Here is a 17,872-nt window from a genome sequence, read left to right as displayed (position 1 = left end):
TGCATGGCCACTACCAGACACAGAAGCAGTGGATCTTGGGTATGCCGAGGATCGTGAGAGTATCTCAGGGTATCATGGTGACGTACCGGCGTGTCTTGGGCCAGTAGCTCGGCGTATGAACTGTAGATCTGAGCCAGCTTGTCTGCCATCTGACTGTGGGCCTTCTGACGGATGCAGAACTTATTGTGGACTCGGTTTCCCAGCTCCTTAGCGATGTACAGCAGGGACTCCCCACTGGGTTGCATGTTGGTCACACACTGAAGAAAGGAAGACAGGGAGAGTTAGCGATTAGCGGTTAGCAGCTAGCAGTTACCTAACGCTTTCATTTTCTAGCTAGCCGTTACACTTTGTTATGACGCATTTATAGCAAAGGAGAGAGAGAGAGCAGTCACCCCCTCCGGCCTCAAACCCGGGTCTATGAGGTTAAAAACCCTGTATCCTGAACTTAAAAGTCAAAGTCAAAACAGCTAGCAGCGACGCTCTGGGATGAAATCCAGAGGTTGAAGAGGAGGCACTGACCTGGAGCATGGCATCCACGTACTCCTTGTTGTCCAGGATGCAGAGGTAGGGGTAGAGGCTGATCCTCCAGCTCTTCTGGTTGCTGTGGGCCATGACTATCTTGCTCTCCTTGAAGGCCTGGAGGAGCACCTTCTGCCAGCGCTCCCGCTGCGATGCCAACAGCTCCCTCTGAAGCACAAACACCACAGTCACCACCACAGTCACCAGTCACCAGCACAGTCACCAGCACAGTCACCACCACAGTCACCAGCACAGTCACCAGCACAGTCACCACCACAGACACCAGCACAGTCACCAGCACAGTCACCAGTCACCACCACAGTCACCAGCACAGTCACCAGTCACCACCACAGTCACCAGTCACCACCACAGTCACCAGCACAGTCACCAGTCACCAGCACAGTCACCACCACAGTCACCAGCAAAGTCACCACCACAGACTCGCCGCTCAGCATCTCAGATGGAGACACTTCTTCTGGCAACCTGCCCCACTGGCCAAAACAGCACAGCAAAGCCTCTGGCATTGTGAGAGGAGGAAGCACCACTCTTTTGCTGATTACTGGGTCCAATTTCCCACAGTAGATGTGTGTGTGTGTGTGTGTGTGTGAGCGTCCGTCTGTCCGTACATCCGTGTGTGTGTGTGTGTGTGTGTGTGTGTGTGTGTGTGTGAGCGTCCGTCCGTCTGTCCATCCGTGTGTGTGCATGTGTGAGTAGGCGTGTGTGTGTGTGTGTTGGTGCAGTGTTTTCCTTGTCCCTTATTCCCTGCGAGGCGAGACACAGATGCCACAGCACAGATAGGGTGGGCCTCTCAATCTGGAGGTGACTGTTCCGCCCGTGGGGAGCGGCGCATTAGAATACATTACCATTCCAGACAGTGAGCTGTAAATGTTGCCCATCCACCGGGGATGGGGCAATCACCCCGCTCAGCAGCCGCAAATGCCAACCCAGAGCCCAGAGCGGACACAACATCGCCACTGATACCCGTGATATTTGAACATTTCTAAACTCCAAACGTCCACTTTTATTACGTTTATACGTTACATTAAGTCTTTATATGACTGATGTGTTGATGATATTAGGTAGCTGTGTGTGTGTGTGTGTGTGTGTGTGTTTACGTGTGGGTCTGTCTGTGTATGAGTCAGCGGTCTCCATACGCACCATCTTGATCATGTGTGGAGTGACAGGCTTGAGGGCCTCCACTGAGTCAATGGTGATGATGGAGGATCCCTCCATAGCCAGCTGCTGGCTGAAGCGCTCCCTCAGGTCCTCCACGCCGAAGGCCAGCCTGGGGTACTGAGTCTTCTCCCTCTGGAACACACACACACACACACACACACACACACACACACACACACACACACACACACACACACACACACACACACACACACACACACACACACACACACACACACACACACACACACACACACACACACACACACACACACACACACACACACACACTCAGTCTCGGTCCACGGTGATCCCTATTTGGTGATGGTGAGTTGATGCAAGTATTCCTAGGTAGGTCACGTGGACGAAACACCTAATAAATAGGTATGATATCACACAGGCCTACAGTCACGTGCCTTCATCGGTCTCCCATCCTTCTACTACGTGCTCAGAGCGGGGAGGGGGCAGCAAGCTGTGAAGGCCGTGATGAAGGTCAAGTCAGGAAGTTCTCCGACGTTCGGTTGGCTAAAGTTGCTGGCGGCTAATTTTTAATAAGAAGTGGCCCTTATGGGTTTGAGAGGGGATGTGTCCGGGTTCCCACTCTCCTGACAGACAGACATTATGCTATAGCGTAATGCCATAATTAACCGGGGCACAGCCACCAAATGGAAAACAATCAGTCGACATGATTTGTTGAACATAAATAAACATATGCACACTTGTACTGTATGACTGCATGTAATCACATTTCCCTGTTCCATGGTGTTGGCAAGCTTAATATCCATGTGATTAGGCTCAGCGCTCATGATCAAGAACGCATTTGCATGCGTGCGTGTGTGTGTGTGTGTGTGTGTGTGTGTGTGTCTGCATATGAACACACGCATGCCTGCACGCTGGTGTCCGTGTGTGTATGTGTGTGTGTGTGTGGAATAACAAGTTTGCTGTAATAGCAATGCTTCGGTCAGGTCAGCCTTCCCTGTGAAAACAGAACGTGTGTATAGAGAGAGAGAGAGGATGGAGAGAGAGAGAGAGAGACTTATAAGCCTTTAATCATCCCATTGAGCTTCTGTAAATAAGGCGAGCCCATGGCTAATTACCAAGTGACACTGTGCAGCACTGCTCGAGGCTGGAGGGAAAAAAAAAGAAGAAAAAAAAGGACTTTTTCCAACATTGGTCCCCTCCGTCAAATCAACCGTATTTCACCAGCTCATTTGCACTCTTGACGGAGACAAAAATAGGCCACGCTGTATATGTATTTCAAAACCAAGCAGAGTGAAGACGTGCTGGGAGTTTATATTATTCAGATGCTGCCGACCAGCAGAACAAAGGACTTAGCCATCGGTTCATGAACTTGCATTGAGGCGCTGTACAGACTGCACTGCTGCTGCAAAACAAATATACAGGCCTGACTAAAGCAAAGGCTGTGTGTGTGTGTGTGTGTGTGTGTAAATATACAGGCCTGACTAAAGCAAAGGCCACCATAATAATAAGGTTTAGGAATCGACACATTTGGGACTGTATGCCATATGTCATATATTCTTTAATATCTATCCATCCATCCATCCATCCATCTCTCTCTCTTTCTGTGTGTGTGTGTGTGTGTGTGTGTGTGTGTGTGTGTGTTTGCGTGTGTGTGTGTGTTTATTCTTTCCCAACTTCTCAACAAAGTCCTCCGCAGTAGAAAGAGGAACAGACCCATCTTATTATTCCCCTCACACACACACACACACACTGATCTGAGCACAGTATACCCCTCTCACACACACACACACTGATGGGAGCACAGTATACCCCTCACACACACACACACTGATCTGAGCAGTCACATACACACACTGATGGGAGCACAGTATACCCCTCACACACACACACACACACACACACACACACACACTGATCTGAGCACAGTATACCCCTCACACACACTCACACTGATCTGAGCACAGTATACCCCTCACACACACACACTGATGGGAGCACAGTATACCCCTCACACACACACACACACACACTGATGGGAGCACAGTATACCCCTCACACACACACACTGATGGGAGCACAGTATACCCCTCACACACACACACACACACACTGATGGGAGCACAGTATACCCCTCACACACACACACACACACACTGATCTGAGCACAGGATACCCCTCACTCACACACACACACACGGATCTGAGCACAGTATACCCCTCACACACACACACTGATGGGAGCACAGTATACCCCTCTCACACACACACACACACACACACACACACACACACACACACACACTGATGGGAGCACAGTATACCCCTCACACACACACACTGATCTGAGCACAGTATACCCCTCACACTCACACACACACACACTGATGAGAGCACAGTATACCCCTCACACACACACACACACACACACTGATGGGAGCACAGTATACCCCTCACACACACAGACACACACACACTGATGAGAGCACAGTATACCCCTCACACACACACACACTGATGGGAGCACAGTATACCCCTCACACACACACACTGATCTGAGCACAGGATACCCCTCACTCACACACACACACTGATCTGAGCACAGTATACCCCTCACACACACACCACACACACAGTGATCTGAGCACAGTATACCCCTCACACACACACACACACACACACTGATGGGAGCACAGTGTGCATGGCCGCAACTAACCGCAACTGATCCAGCTCCGCAATTAATTGCCGGTGGATGCTTGAATTATGTACCACCCGCTTGGCTGTGCCCAATTAAAATGAAATGAGCTTTTTACAGTTGTGTGCCGGCTCTTGGTCTGACACACATTAAAGGGATGGCCAAGAGCCAGGCGGCGGGCGGCACAGAGCGCGCGCGCGTTGTAAATATGGCGTATATCACACAAACAGCTTGCTAAGTGGTCCGAAAGTCCTTGCTAATACCTTTCGGCATGCCTTCGCGTGTCAGCGTTTATTGCCGAGCGGGGGCCGTTCGGAGGCCTGTGAAAACATCTGCACATTATCAGCAGACGCATTGTAAAAGGGGGAACTGGAGTTTGATTGGGCGGGGGGGGGGGGGGGGGTTGGACACTTTAGTAACCCACAGAAACAACAGGACGGGCTGGAGACCCTAGCAAGTGAAAGGTTAGGTGAGGGATAAATCAGCCGGGCAGTAACTTCTGCAGGACGCCACCGGCCAGGGATAAGACTCAGGAGGGGGTGGTGGGAGGGTGTCGTGGTGGGCCTGCCACTGTGTCCCCGAACCTCCAAGACTGATAAAACACAGCAGCACTGCGCATCTTACTAGAACATTCCGTGCTGCCAAGAAAGGGGATGAAGTGTGTGTGTGTGTGTGTGTGTGTGTGTGTGTGTGTGTGTACTGTACGAGTTTGAGGGTGTGTACATAGCAGTGCCTGCAGCTGAGTTTGTGTGTTTGTGTGTATGTAGTCATGTGTGTGTGTGTGTGTTTTGGATGTGGTGTACATATATGTAAAAGCGTGTCAGCTGTCGGCGTGACCCCGGGCACTAAAGGGCAACAGCGGGAGTGGCGTACATGCAGAGCATAGCTATGAGCAGCGCCCTGGAGATGACAGCTGGGACGCCAGCTCCTCCCTGCCCTAATCCCCCACACTCTGCCTGGGAGCCTGGCACACCTGGCACTCGCTGCCCTGCCACCTCCAGCCTCAGCTCCAGCTCCCACAGGGCCAGGGCGGTCTTATCACAGGAAGGGGACAGCAGTGGGCTCGCCAGGCTAATAGGTATTCAGCGCTGCCACCTGAAATGCATGAAAAGAAAAGTAGGCCATCGCCCAGCCAGGCTCCTCCAGTCTTTCTATCCTGTTTGCTTCATTTCACTGGTTAGCGCGGGAAGGCATTTCTGTTTAATGTGTGAGTTTCAGCCAAAAGGCTGCTTTCACTTGCAGCCCTCTGTAAACAGTGCATTTTCACCCAAGTGAGAGTCTTTTCCCCGATGAAACACCACACATCCACAGCTCATTACGGGGGAAGGCAGACATGACAGGAGCACAGAGGCATCAAATAACTCTTATGAAGGATTATCTGGCTAATCTGGTCATGAGACCAGTTTAAGCCCTGCAGTGCCAAGAAAGCAGACATCAGTAAGAACGGCGAGGCCCCATGTTTAGGAGGTCCAAATCCACACTTAGGCCACTATAATCGTTATAAACTCAGCTCTTGCAACTAGCAGGGATTCCAGGCCAGAAATGCATCTCCTCAGCTATAGTTTTCGCAGAGCCAGAGAGGGGGAGCACATTTGTCTGGCCTGGCTGGTTTGAAACAAAAGCTCCCAAATGTGTGGTACTTTCTATAAATATATTCCGTGGAACCCTTCCAAGGAATCACTGGGGGAAACAGGGGCGGTGTTGGGGGGGTACAGACCAGGATGCTAGGAACATCATTACACCTTGAGCTGGAACACAGTGTATCCCTAGTGGTGGAAAGTGCTTTTGTAAAAAGCCCTGTCTCGCACTCTCTCTCTCTCTCTCTCTAACTGTCTCAGCTGTGGCTGTCTCAGCTCCAAGGCTGGTCTATCTGGGACAGAAAACCAATGCACGGGCTTAATCATTCTCTCACCGAAGCCTCCCAAGCAAGCCGAGTGGATTTGGAGGAGGACAAACAAACAAAACAAAGATAACTCGTCTTATCTCGAGACAGTGCATCCTGTTTTTTGTCCCTCCAACTACCAAAGTGTATACATATTTTCTAGACGCAATGCACCCCTTTTGAAGTTCCAAGCACCAAAAAAATGATGATATAATAATGCTAAACATAAGCCAAGGCTGCCTACATGGGTCTCTGTACCTCTCTGTAGAACTCCTGGACCAGTGGCGAGGAGCAGACCTCCTGGTCTGAGAGGGCGCTGGGCTGGTAGTCGGGCCTGGCGGTGCAGACAGCCCTCAGCACCATATCCCTCTCGTCCTGCCGGAAGACAGTCTGCCTGAAGATGTCGTCCACACTGAGGCCGTCCTCCTCTATCTGCTGCAGGCACCTGCAGAGGGAGAGATGGAGACGGACGCACATCCTGCTGTGAGTGACTCCAAAACATCCCACTGAAACCATTTACTACTATTATTTCGACATTCTACATTAAATTAATTTTCAATCTTTATCTTAGAGTCTAAATCAGTATTTTTTTTATTTGGATACAGGTGAGTGGGGATGCTTTTTCATTATCAGGTCTGAGAAGAAAATCGACAAGCAACACTTTGCAGTGACACTTGGTACTTTAGGGGCATTCTAGGGAGAGCACGTCAGCCACGGGCAGATGGTCGTGGTAACAGAGCAGAAGGTTTATTCTAATCAATCCAACCGGTGACGCCAGCGACGCCAAACACCAGTCCCTGCCGCGCAGACCACTCCTCTCTGGGAGGTAACAGAGTGTGCCGGCAGTGAGTGGAATACTGATGGTGTGGTGTGGCGTGGCGTGGCGTGGCGTGGTGCAGTGCGAGGGTGGGCAGAGAGCGCCAAGCCTCGGCTCATTGGCAGAGATGCAGAACAAAGGAAGGTGGGGTAAGATAATACTGAGGACTGGCTGTAGAGCAAAGGAGAAGTGTGTCTCATTTAGGAGGCCACATCTGATGCACACACCCAGATGAAACACACGTAACGTTTAGGTCGGCTCTCCCCGTGCACTGGGTGACTATGGGATGCCCTTTGTCAGATCTGATGCAGGGAACAACAGACTTTGACAGTTTCCAAAGCAACAGGGTGTGTGAGGCGTTTCCTGGCTGGCGGATTGCATGTGGACATGCTGCCCTCTATAGGTTTCCATAGGAACTGCAGCACACCGCGTGCAGGGAGAAGGCTGAGCCCAAGCTTAAACCCTCCCTCTGCCCTCCGAGCCTCTGCGCAAGACTATGATTAAATAACTCTCCCATAACTGCTCTCTAAAGTCAGCCGTGTACCAATACCAACACGCCCTGCTGACGCAAATACAATTAACAGCTCTATTTATACTCCCCGGAGCCAATCGGACAGAAAATGGCTTTCCTATGTCTTTGTTCCCCTGAGTGCCTCCTAGCTGGGTAAATAGGCATATGCTTAAAATGCTTCTGCAATGAATAAGCTGCCATCCACTGGTGCTGGTGCTTTTTAAGTCAGGTCATTCCACGCCAAATCACCTAGAGCCTCATGACTCATGTCATGGTTTTCATGGGGGGGGAAACAGTTACATTTGTCTTTTTTATTAATGCATCTGTGCTGTCCACTTAATATGTTTTGTGTTAAAAATGTCAAAAGTTAGAGCCCCAGGTCGAAAATTGAGTCATTTTTGCTGCTCTGAATTCACTTATGTTATTTGATCACAAGACACAGATCAAACTCCATGACCTGTGAAGCTCTGGGGTATTTGGTGTGGCAGAATCCATGACCTGTGAAGCTCTGGGGTATTTGGTGTGGCATTGACCCAGTATTGACTCTGGGGTATTTGGTGTGGCAGAACCCAGTATTGACTTGCTGAATCAAGACTTTGCTTGGCCCTGCCTCCAGTGGTCAGATAACATCAGAGAGAGTCTACCAACTGCATAGATTATGGGTATACAAGAGACAGACATTATGACTGAGCCAGAGAGAGGGGGAGGGGGGGACAGAGAGAGAGGGGGAGGGGGAGAGAGAGAGAGGGGGAGGGGGAGAGAGAGAGAGGGGGAGAGAGAGAGGACAACCTCTATATTGGGAATGGTGCTAACGGCAGTGGTTGACCCTAGTGGTTGCAGTCATGAACGTCATGGCAGGCGGCCTTAGAGGCCTGGGTGAAAGGTAAAGCAGAGGCAGAGGATGAACAGTGGGTCGGGGTCAGACTCAAACACCCTGCCACGCTCTTGAGGACACAGTAGAGCTCAGGTTCAGGACAACAGTGTCACTCATATCATCTTACGCCAATTGATTGGCTGGCCACCCTACTTGTCATTGGACTACTTAGCACTGACACTTGCGTTCGTTTGGCAGGAAGACGACACACTGGGCAGGGTGCAGCTTTCATCTGTGTCTCTATGGTCGACCTCCTAATAATCTCCTAATAGCATGTCTTGCCGGACTCAGCTCAGCGTATGGAAATGTTTATGGGAACACGGGTGGTTGCTGACATGTTTGAAGCTGACAGAATGTAAATTCCAAAATAACTGAATTTCGTATCATATGGATTTTACAGATTGAAATAAATTGTTTGTTTTTTTTCCACTTAAAATTCTGGCTGAATGTAACCCAATGTTGTCAAACACATTTTGTGAACATTCATCTTCACATCGACGAAACCATGCGTCACATTAAAACAGTGCATCCAGAACGTCATCAAATAATTTAGGCTTCTACCTCATTAAACATCTTCAAAGCCTTTTTTTAACTGCATTGTCTACAAAACAAGCCAACACAGCATGACACACATGCTGCAGGGAAAGATCTACATTTGGGGGGCCACTCTGACTCAATAGTGCGCCCTAGTGGTCAACTCGCATTCACCTACCTACATCAGCAAGTTGTTACTGAAAGACTGGATGCAGTTTAACATTAGTTTCTGATTGTTTCAGTAAATATACAACTTTTATGCATATATTTCTATATATATCACCTAAGCCTGCATCACTTGTCAGCAACATTAGTGTAAAACCAACAAAAGCAGAGGACACGTTTATGCACAAGACAGGTATTCAAGGATAGACGGTATCTGAACTGAAAAAAAGTCACTGTAATCTGGTTTTCAGTTGAAACACCTTTTCTTTTTTAAATATGTGTGGATGTACTGGATGTTGCAATGACAACTAGAATCCATCCTTCCATAGACCGCATCGTAACATCTCCTGCCCTGAAACATCCTCACAGGCATGAACAAGGACAACTCCCAAATGTCCCAGAGGACATCACCTCACGTCTAATAAGAGGCACAGCAAGAAACAGCTCATCTGGGTAAAGTAAACAGGCTAGCTTTCAGAGGTGAGGAAAAGCCTTAATATCCTTGAGCAGCTTCATTTAGCGAGACCAATTTCATATTCCCTCAAGCGCATCAAGGTGTGTCAAGGCATATGGCCTGCCGGTTTTCAGCTGCACAAAAGACCATATAAAGTCACATACATTTTGGAAAGCCACACTTTCATCTCTCAGGAGTGTATAGTGAAGCTGGTTTTACACCAAATCATACTGCTGTTCACAACTCTGAACACTTCGCCAAGCAGTAAGAATCTATGGTGTACAGATCTATGGTGTACATAAAACATACATTAATGGTCCACCAAGTAATTTTTTACTTAGGAGGAAAACAAGAAGCCATTCAGCAATTCATTTGCTCACAGTTATCTGGGTATCTGGGTGTCTAGGTAACGGTATAAAATATTAAATTAGGAAGTCACTTTGAGTTCCACAGAATTCCAGTGAAACAATAGAGCTGCCCTGCCATGCCTTGAGCCCTTTTAGTACATACAGATCACCTCCCTTGAGCTCTTTTAGTGCATGCAGATCACCTCCCTTGAGCCCTTTTAGTGCATGCAGATCACCTCCCTTGAGCTCTTTTAGTGCATGCAGATCACCTCCCTTGAGCTCTTTTAGTGCAGATTACCTCCCTTGAGCTCTTTTAGTGCATACAGATCACCTCCCTGGAACTAGAATCATATCACAGATGCAGGTTCTTGCCACATGTCCTCTGTATGACCTCTGCATTTGTATGATGAGATGACGAAAATCAATAAAGGCAAATGGACATCAGTGGTAAAAATTGTATGAGCCAGTGCTACAATCCCAACTCTCTTACCACAACCGAGTCTACTACCGCAACACAGTCTGCTACCGCAACAAAGAAGGCAGTGGTTTACTATGCATTCTGGATAGGCCAGCTACCAATTTCTGTATATTCTGTAGAAATAAAGGAGATAAAAAGAAATGAACAAATAGTGTGTAGTTGTGCAACGGCTATGGGAATAGGGAATAGCAGTGCAGCTATGGTCCATGCAGTGAGTATCTGCTAACCTGTTTGTTATACGCCGTCTCACCTGTCAATGACCTGTGAAGAAGTGTCAGGGTGGCGGGCCATGCACTCCAGAGCAGCCGAGTAGGAGCTGAGATTTGGCTTCAGACCAGCCTCCTCTATCAGGGCAAACAAGCGACGGATCTGGCTAAGAGATCCCTTCAGTTGGCACAGAAAAGAGAAAAGCCATTAGACACCACGACCATCTGCCAATCAGTTAGTTCATTATAAGTGAAAAGGTGAAACAGTGAAAAGGTGAAACGGTGAAAAGTTGCGAGTGCAGATGGGACTCACTCTTTTGGCCCATGCCCTCAGCATGATGTTGTAGGCACTCATGGACAGCAGCTTGCGTTTGGTGATGTTGCGGTGATGGCTGTTCAGGCAGCGCTGAGCGTGGTCTATGTCGCCGACGAACACGCACGCCTCCAAGAAGCAGCGCACGCTGAGCTGCGCGTCCTCATAGCCGTTCCCCTCCTTGTCTTCCAGAAGTTTCTCTGCATTGGTAGAGACCCACTGGTTCACCTGCTGGTCCAGCTCCTCCACTTCGGCTAGCTCAGCCTCCCTCGAGTGCGTCTCCTGGGCAGACACAGCAGGTGTAGGGGTCTTCTGCTGTGAGAGATGCGCTTTGGCCTGTTCTTGTATTAATGTGGCCTTGCTCTTTTTGGCGGTCGAGACTGTCTTTTTTAATGAGCCTTTGCTCTCCTTCACGTTCTTGTCCTGGAGCTTCTGCTGAAGCCGTGCTTGTTTTCTTATCTTGCCATACTTCTCAATTTTTAACTTCTCCGTCCAGCGATTGTTGTGTGCTTTCGGTGACGATGGGTCTCCTGACCCCGAGCTCCTGGGCTGGCTTGCCTTAGGCATCTCACCCCTTTCTCCACATACATTCTTTTGACCTTTAGGGGAGGAGGCTTTGCCTTTTCCAGTCTGTGGTAGTTTGACAAATTGCACATTTGAGTGTTTGACATCTAAAACGACATCAGACTGTAGCTGTTGAATCCTTGCTTCAAGCACTATGGGAGAATAAGACATTATTTAAATGTGCGCACGCACACACACACACACACACACACGTCAAAGAGCACTGTATTAGCCAAAAGAGCACCCGCTCAGCATATGTGCACACACACACACACAATCTTGCCCTGTAGGACAGTCAAAGCTCATGTCTTCAGAAAAAATTAAAGTGATAACAGCAGTTGCATCGTGATGGTGATGGTATTACTTTTCAGTGCGATTCATCTCCAATTCCTTAGAAACACTGAGGTAGTTTACGTGCACCAGCAAAACACATCTTACCATCCAGAAGCTGAAATTGATGCCTCAAACGAGTCTTCCGCTCTTCTTTCTTTGGGATTAGAACAGAATACCGCCGTTGGCAAACCCAAGTGGTGTCTGCCGAGATTAAGAAAACCATTGATATTCCGCGATTAAAAACACCTCGGAAGAACAAGACGGTCATTAACCTAAGGCCAGACACTGCCATGTAGACCACAGGTACGTTATATAGATTTCATCCTGATATAGCGTTAACATCAATGTTACAACCATGGTCACTGCCACACAAACCCCTCTCACATGCATGCAGGTCGAGAAGGTTCCAGCCTCTTTTTGTGAACACTTCAACAAACGAAAAGACATAGGCGTTTAACGAAAGTCGTTTTGTCTTATTGTTCTCCATTATCCATAGACAGACAAAGATGGTTTAAAACAGAAGACACATAAGACTTTGCACTAGATTTAACCTTAAGACATGGGGTAAAGGTACTCGTAAACTTACCTGTTAGTCGTTTTTCAAAGTTATTCCGAATACGGAGACAGGACCGGCAGTGGTTGGCATTGAACACATGGCGAGCAGTTTGATCAACAACCAAGCCGCTCGTTAGACACTTTGAAAAGGCACTAAGTCTCAAGAGTGACATGTTGACATGAGACTTTTCAGCAACCGCATTATCCCTTGCAGAAGGCCGCCATTTTGTTTCAGACAAGACAACTCGCACACCAATACACCGATATATTGTAGGCTCGATTAAACAAACACAGAAAACTCGAACAGAGCAATGAGGTTTTGTTTTTTCATAGACAGTTAAAAAAACATGTAACACATATACACAGACAGGTAATACATAATCACATGTAATTATGCATGAACTGGTTATGGGCACTTATTTTGTCCCTTCTCCACTTGCTAATAAGTCTCGAGATTTCAACGGTTGACACATTATGTTGTACTAACATCTTTTTTTTTGGACAAATATATCTGAGCTGATTTTCAATCAATTTCTAAACAATTGAAAACTCGGATTTAGAATTAGAGGTTCGAGGCCTTACAATCGGGGTAATGTTTTACAATTCCGCTAGATGGTAGTATTTCTCCTTTAGAACAATCAAATAGCAGCCAATTGCCTTTCTAGCCATCTGAAAGTACTGCAGACTCCTGAAATTTGAATGGTTCTTCACAAGAAATCAACATCAGCCTAACCCACAACATGAAAATGACACAACACGGACTGCAACTCAGATGAATGACCATTCCATTAGACTTAACAGTCTATCCTCCATTTCCAAACTACAACAGCTATATGCAGGTTTACAAATTGACACAGCGATGGTGGGCCATTAGAGATGACACATGTATTAAAGGCTGTCTGTAATTTTGGTAAAAGGTTGTTAATTGTTGACAAAACAGCTGATCAAATTAGACCCCTCTCTTCTGTGTTCCTGAAGCAACAGGTTGATTGTCTGGAAGCAGACAGCTAGAAGACTAGAAGAAGTGTATTGGATTAGAATCACGGACTGCGCCTTTAAGGCCTGGTGTCATTGTCAGCTCCCTGCATAAGGAACAAATGACCTATGCATAAATGCATTCCCTCCCTTCAGATGCCCTTGCCATACCTATGTGATATAAGTGATTGTAACATTACAGTACATTAACACTTATATAATACTTTTAATACAGTGATGGTGAACCTTTGAAACATTTGACATTAGGTTTGGGTGTTTTTGCAACTTCTATGACTTTAATTGTGACTTTCAATACCACAAGCACTAAGTGGCATAATATCTATTATGTGTGCTGTTAATTCAGTTTTAGCTGTAGTTGCATTTAAGTTGCCTCTTTAATGTACAAATGTATACCCAGTTATTTCAAGAAATGTAAAAACCTCTACATTAATTTGCCCATGATATGTGTAGAAAACTATTCCCGACACCCAGCAACCTTCAATCCTTCTTAGCAAAGATGATCTTTCCTCAAATCCGAGTTAAAGTGAAAAGCTTGAACCTGCGGTATGAACCCTGGTTATCTGTAACAATGCGTGAGAGTTCACGGCTTCCCTCTCCCCCCCTGAATCAACCCCGCTGCCAGGAGCTGACACTTAAGTGCCACCCAAAAGGTCAGCGTGTGAGAGGGGCCGCAGTGAGCGACGAGCCTGCTACTCGGCTCGGCTCAAGGGTGGCATGGAGATCAGAGCCGCCCGGGGGTGTCCTTTGCGGCAATGTAGGTGAGGATCAGAAGGTGTTTGTTGCCACGGTTCACAAGCCGGGGGCCCCCTCGACAGGCTTGTTTGATGTGGCTGGCCTCTGTCGGCGGCAGCCTCTTCGCCGCGGTGTGACAGTCATTGCCGGGTGAGTGACTGTCAATGAGCAGGCCGACAAAAGGGGAGAAGACAGCTATTCAGCCCCGCTGATAATGGCCAGGCCAGGACAAGACTGCCATTCTCACACACTTTGATCACCGGGGGATGCGTGCACACCTATGTGGGGGTCACTTATTTGTTTTACAGATGGGCACATTTTTTTGGTGTGTGTGTGTGTGTGTTGTGGTGGTGGGGGGGGATTCACCTGGGCTGGGGGTTTTGTTTGTGAAACACTCACATTGGCAAATGGGTTTAACATGTGCAGCCACTCCTCAGTGGAATGAATGGGGAGTGAGAGGCATTCTTCAGGGTTGGCTAATTTGCAATGCAGAGAAAAATACGGTTTTCTTGTTAATGTTCATCACATTTATTTCCCTGCTTTTGCAACATTTTCCCTAACAATTGAAATAACTTCATACTATGTAACATTACCTAACAATTACGTAACATAAAACATTTTGAAACTATTAAAAAAGGGAACAAAAAAATGTAATAATAGTTAGACTGATATCCTTTGTCAAGGAAATTATCCATGCAATCAAATACTATGAAGAAATTAGATATGGAACTACAATGTATAAACATAAGTCTTTTCTTTTCTCACAGAATTTGCAAAAACCTCAAGAAATGCTTACTACTTTGAATTAACAGGAAGAGCTAGATAAAAAAAAAATTCAGACAATACTACAAGTTACATTACTCAGTGTATTATCATAGCTGAAGATATTGCCCTCAGAAATCCGAATCCAGAAATCTGCACCGTTTGGGTTACATCCATATGAGATTATCCCAAATGAGATTCAGTTACTGCTGGTTGCAAAGGTCATTTTATGTTAACACCTGACAGCCAGGGGGGGGGGGTCTTTCTATTCATTGTCCATCACAGTACACCAGCATCTCTCTGCTAGAGCACACAACAGTGCAGAGGTGCGGGACACCTGCGAGCCCTAATCCTCACCCTGAAGACAGGCACAGGGGTGGATACAGCACTCCCCCACCAGTGGTGCTCCTCTTAATACAGGATTAGATGTGAGTTTCAGTGTGGCGCTGTGGTGGTTGCTTGGTTCACAGACATCCTTGATGGGTTCTTGATCATGCACAGTGGCTGCAAACCACATCTGAAAGTTTGATCTGGTCCCGATTTATCACTGGACAGATTATCTCAGATCTGTGTGATTGATGTTAGCTGTCTGGTTGGTGTATTACATCCGGATGATTTATCACCCCTGTCAACGTCTCGCAATTCTTTTTTTCTTTTTAAGTCGGCATGGCCAGTCCACTGCACCGCTCTGAAATCTGTGTTCGTCGTGTGCAGAGGACGAGCAGATATGGGGAATTCTTATCAAACGGATGCTCCACTTATCACCTCAGCTGCCCACAAAGGACAATGGTCACGCAACGAGGACATGCAAATGCCTCGTGCTCGTCCTCATGCTCGTCTAGGCCACAAGTGTGCCAGTGGTGGCCGGGTCCTAAATTAGAAACGGATGTTTACACAGACCAGGGCACAGAGATACCAGCAGCACCTGCACTAGAAGGAACTGGCACAAACTGTGCCACTTACACGAAGAGTTAAACAGACTGTTGCATAATCACAGTGTATAGGAAAGACACACACTGATTTTTGTACACATGTATGTATGTGTATGTATGTATGTGTATGTATGTATTCATTCATCTCTTATTTATTGATTTATAGAAATACATTATATAAAATTGTTTGTGTTTACATGTATTTTTTTTATTTGATTTAAAAGTAGCTAGAATAATTAGGCTAAAGAAAAGACCTACATGTACAACATAAGTATCACCAGACAGGAAAGACCAATGGGGAGGGGAAATTGGGAGTGAGTTAGAGAGTTAGCAAGAGAGGGAAAACAATTAATAATAGAAGCTATCACAGAAGGTTTGTCAGTGCTAAGAGGGAGGTCGAGTTTCAGGCCCTTTTGAAGACTTTGATGGTACAAAACGGGCTTCATTACAGAGATATTATCTCCATTCATACACTTACAGAGCCGCTTGGATCCCTGCTGGGAAAGATTAGGTTCCTTCGCTTGTGAACATCCTCCTCTCCTGCCTGGCCGTGCAGATTTCCCAGTGCTGGGGCGCACCCAGATGGAGGGTATCAACGTGGGAGCGGACTCAAAGCCCCACGGAGGCTGAGGGAGGGAGCCATTGAAGGGTGTTAAGACTCCCAACAAGCGAGTTCTTTTTGTGTGTGTGTCTGTGTGTGTGTGTGTGTGTGTGTGTGTGTGTGTGTGTGTGAGAGTGTGTGTGTCTCTGTGTGTGTGTGTGTGTGTGTGTGTGTGTGTGTGTGTGTGTGTGTGTGTGAGAGAGAGAGAGTGTGTGTGTCTGTGTGTGTGTGTGTGTGTGTGTGCTTGTGTGGGGATAGAGTTCTGTTGTTAAATACCAGAAGGGCCCCCTATGAACTACTGGTTTTAGAATTCACCTTGTGCTAGTTACAACGTTTGGTGTTTAACACGTTGTGTGATGTCTGCATGATGGAAAAAAACATTCTGTTTGCACTTGTAATAGCGCAATGCAAAATATCCTCCGGTCAGTGCTGTGCTTTTCGCTGAAAATGCCATCCTGTCAGGCAGACGAGGTTTTCAAAAGTCCGCCCATGTGATAAAATTGAGACTGTCACTGTAGCCATAGCCGAGCCACATGCAGTGACCTCATGTTGGCATTCGAAGGAGCATTCGGCAAATCTGCAGCCACATCTGACATTCAGCTGAGGGGACAGCACTTTGTTCTTGACCCTCCGGCCAGAGCGTCTTTGAAACAGTCGCTCTGGCGCCCCGTCCGAAACGATTGTATGATTTTAATTATGCTCAATTTTGGAGGAAGTAAAACTAGAACTTCCGAGGGAGGGCCCTGTGAGAGTAAGGCTCGAGGGGCACCAGATACCCTCTGTGCAGGCCCAGAGTCCCATGAAAGGGGTCCATTTACATGTAGGAAAACAGCGAGCCGTAGTCACTGACCAAACGCACAAAGAGAAACCCGCACTATTATCAAACCAATTAGAGCGCTGCATCGCGTACAGGGGAGGGACGATGTATTCAGGTCTTTTCAAAAGTGTCCGTGGCCCAGTTTATTTGAACCTTCAAGCATTCACTGTGTTCCGTCACGGGGCCACATAATGCTCCCCAATTATGTGGCTAAGTGTTAGAATAGATGTTTCATCTCGTCCAATTAAAATTTTAATTGCATATTTGTATTTGGTTTCACACATCTCCTGGCACTCGTAAACAAAAGACAGCTGTGGCCCAAAAAGTCTTATATCTCTTTGAGGACATTGAAGGATATTGTTTTCCATTACTGCTCCCATCCAAAGAACTGGAGCACCCTAAAACAATTACACTGGCAGTCTGTGAACACTCAGCTGTCCCGGGAAGTATTTACATTTTTTTTTCGGTAGAGGGGGGAAAACCCATTTATACAATGGTAACATAAAACATATCTACTCTCTCTCTCTCTCTACCTCTTTCTTTCTCTTTACTCTCTCTTTCCCAAAGGCCCGTGTCAGAATGCTACTCCAATGCGCAGACTGGCGTAGCGGCGAATGTTTCTCTCTCAGC

The 17,872-nt window shown here is 47.1% G+C and overlaps 1 protein-coding gene across 2 annotated transcripts in view; it reads right to left on the bottom strand.

The window, feature by feature from the left end:
* polrmt (polymerase (RNA) mitochondrial (DNA directed)) overlaps positions 1-12,653 on the bottom strand; it is a 47,850-nt gene extending 35,197 nt beyond the window's left edge. Inside the window, exons 1-8 of one of the 2 annotated variants that reach the window (XM_031574435.1) lie at positions 12,434-12,653; positions 11,953-12,048; positions 10,951-11,666; positions 10,682-10,815; positions 6,510-6,696; positions 1,678-1,827; positions 520-687; positions 87-257 (exon numbers count right to left, since the gene is read on the bottom strand). In XM_031574435.1, coding sequence (XP_031430295.1) covers positions 87-257; positions 520-687; positions 1,678-1,827; positions 6,510-6,696; positions 10,682-10,815; positions 10,951-11,666; positions 11,953-12,048; positions 12,434-12,575 — 1,764 coding nt within the window. In that variant the 5' untranslated portion in view covers positions 12,576-12,653. Of the gene's footprint in view, positions 1-86; positions 258-519; positions 688-1,677; positions 1,828-6,509; positions 6,697-10,681; positions 10,816-10,950; positions 11,667-11,952; positions 12,049-12,433 lie in introns of those variants that run through there. The other variant, XM_031574436.2, reaches the window with a different exon arrangement.
* Positions 12,654-17,872: the final 5,219 nt, after the last annotated feature.

The sequence above is a fragment of the Clupea harengus genome, chromosome 10 (assembly GCF_900700415.2).
Source record: "Clupea harengus chromosome 10, Ch_v2.0.2, whole genome shotgun sequence".
NCBI classification, from domain to species: domain Eukaryota; kingdom Metazoa; phylum Chordata; class Actinopteri; order Clupeiformes; family Clupeidae; genus Clupea; species Clupea harengus.
Note: the sequence above shows the minus strand (reverse complement) of the source record. Positions and strands in the feature narration are given on the sequence as shown.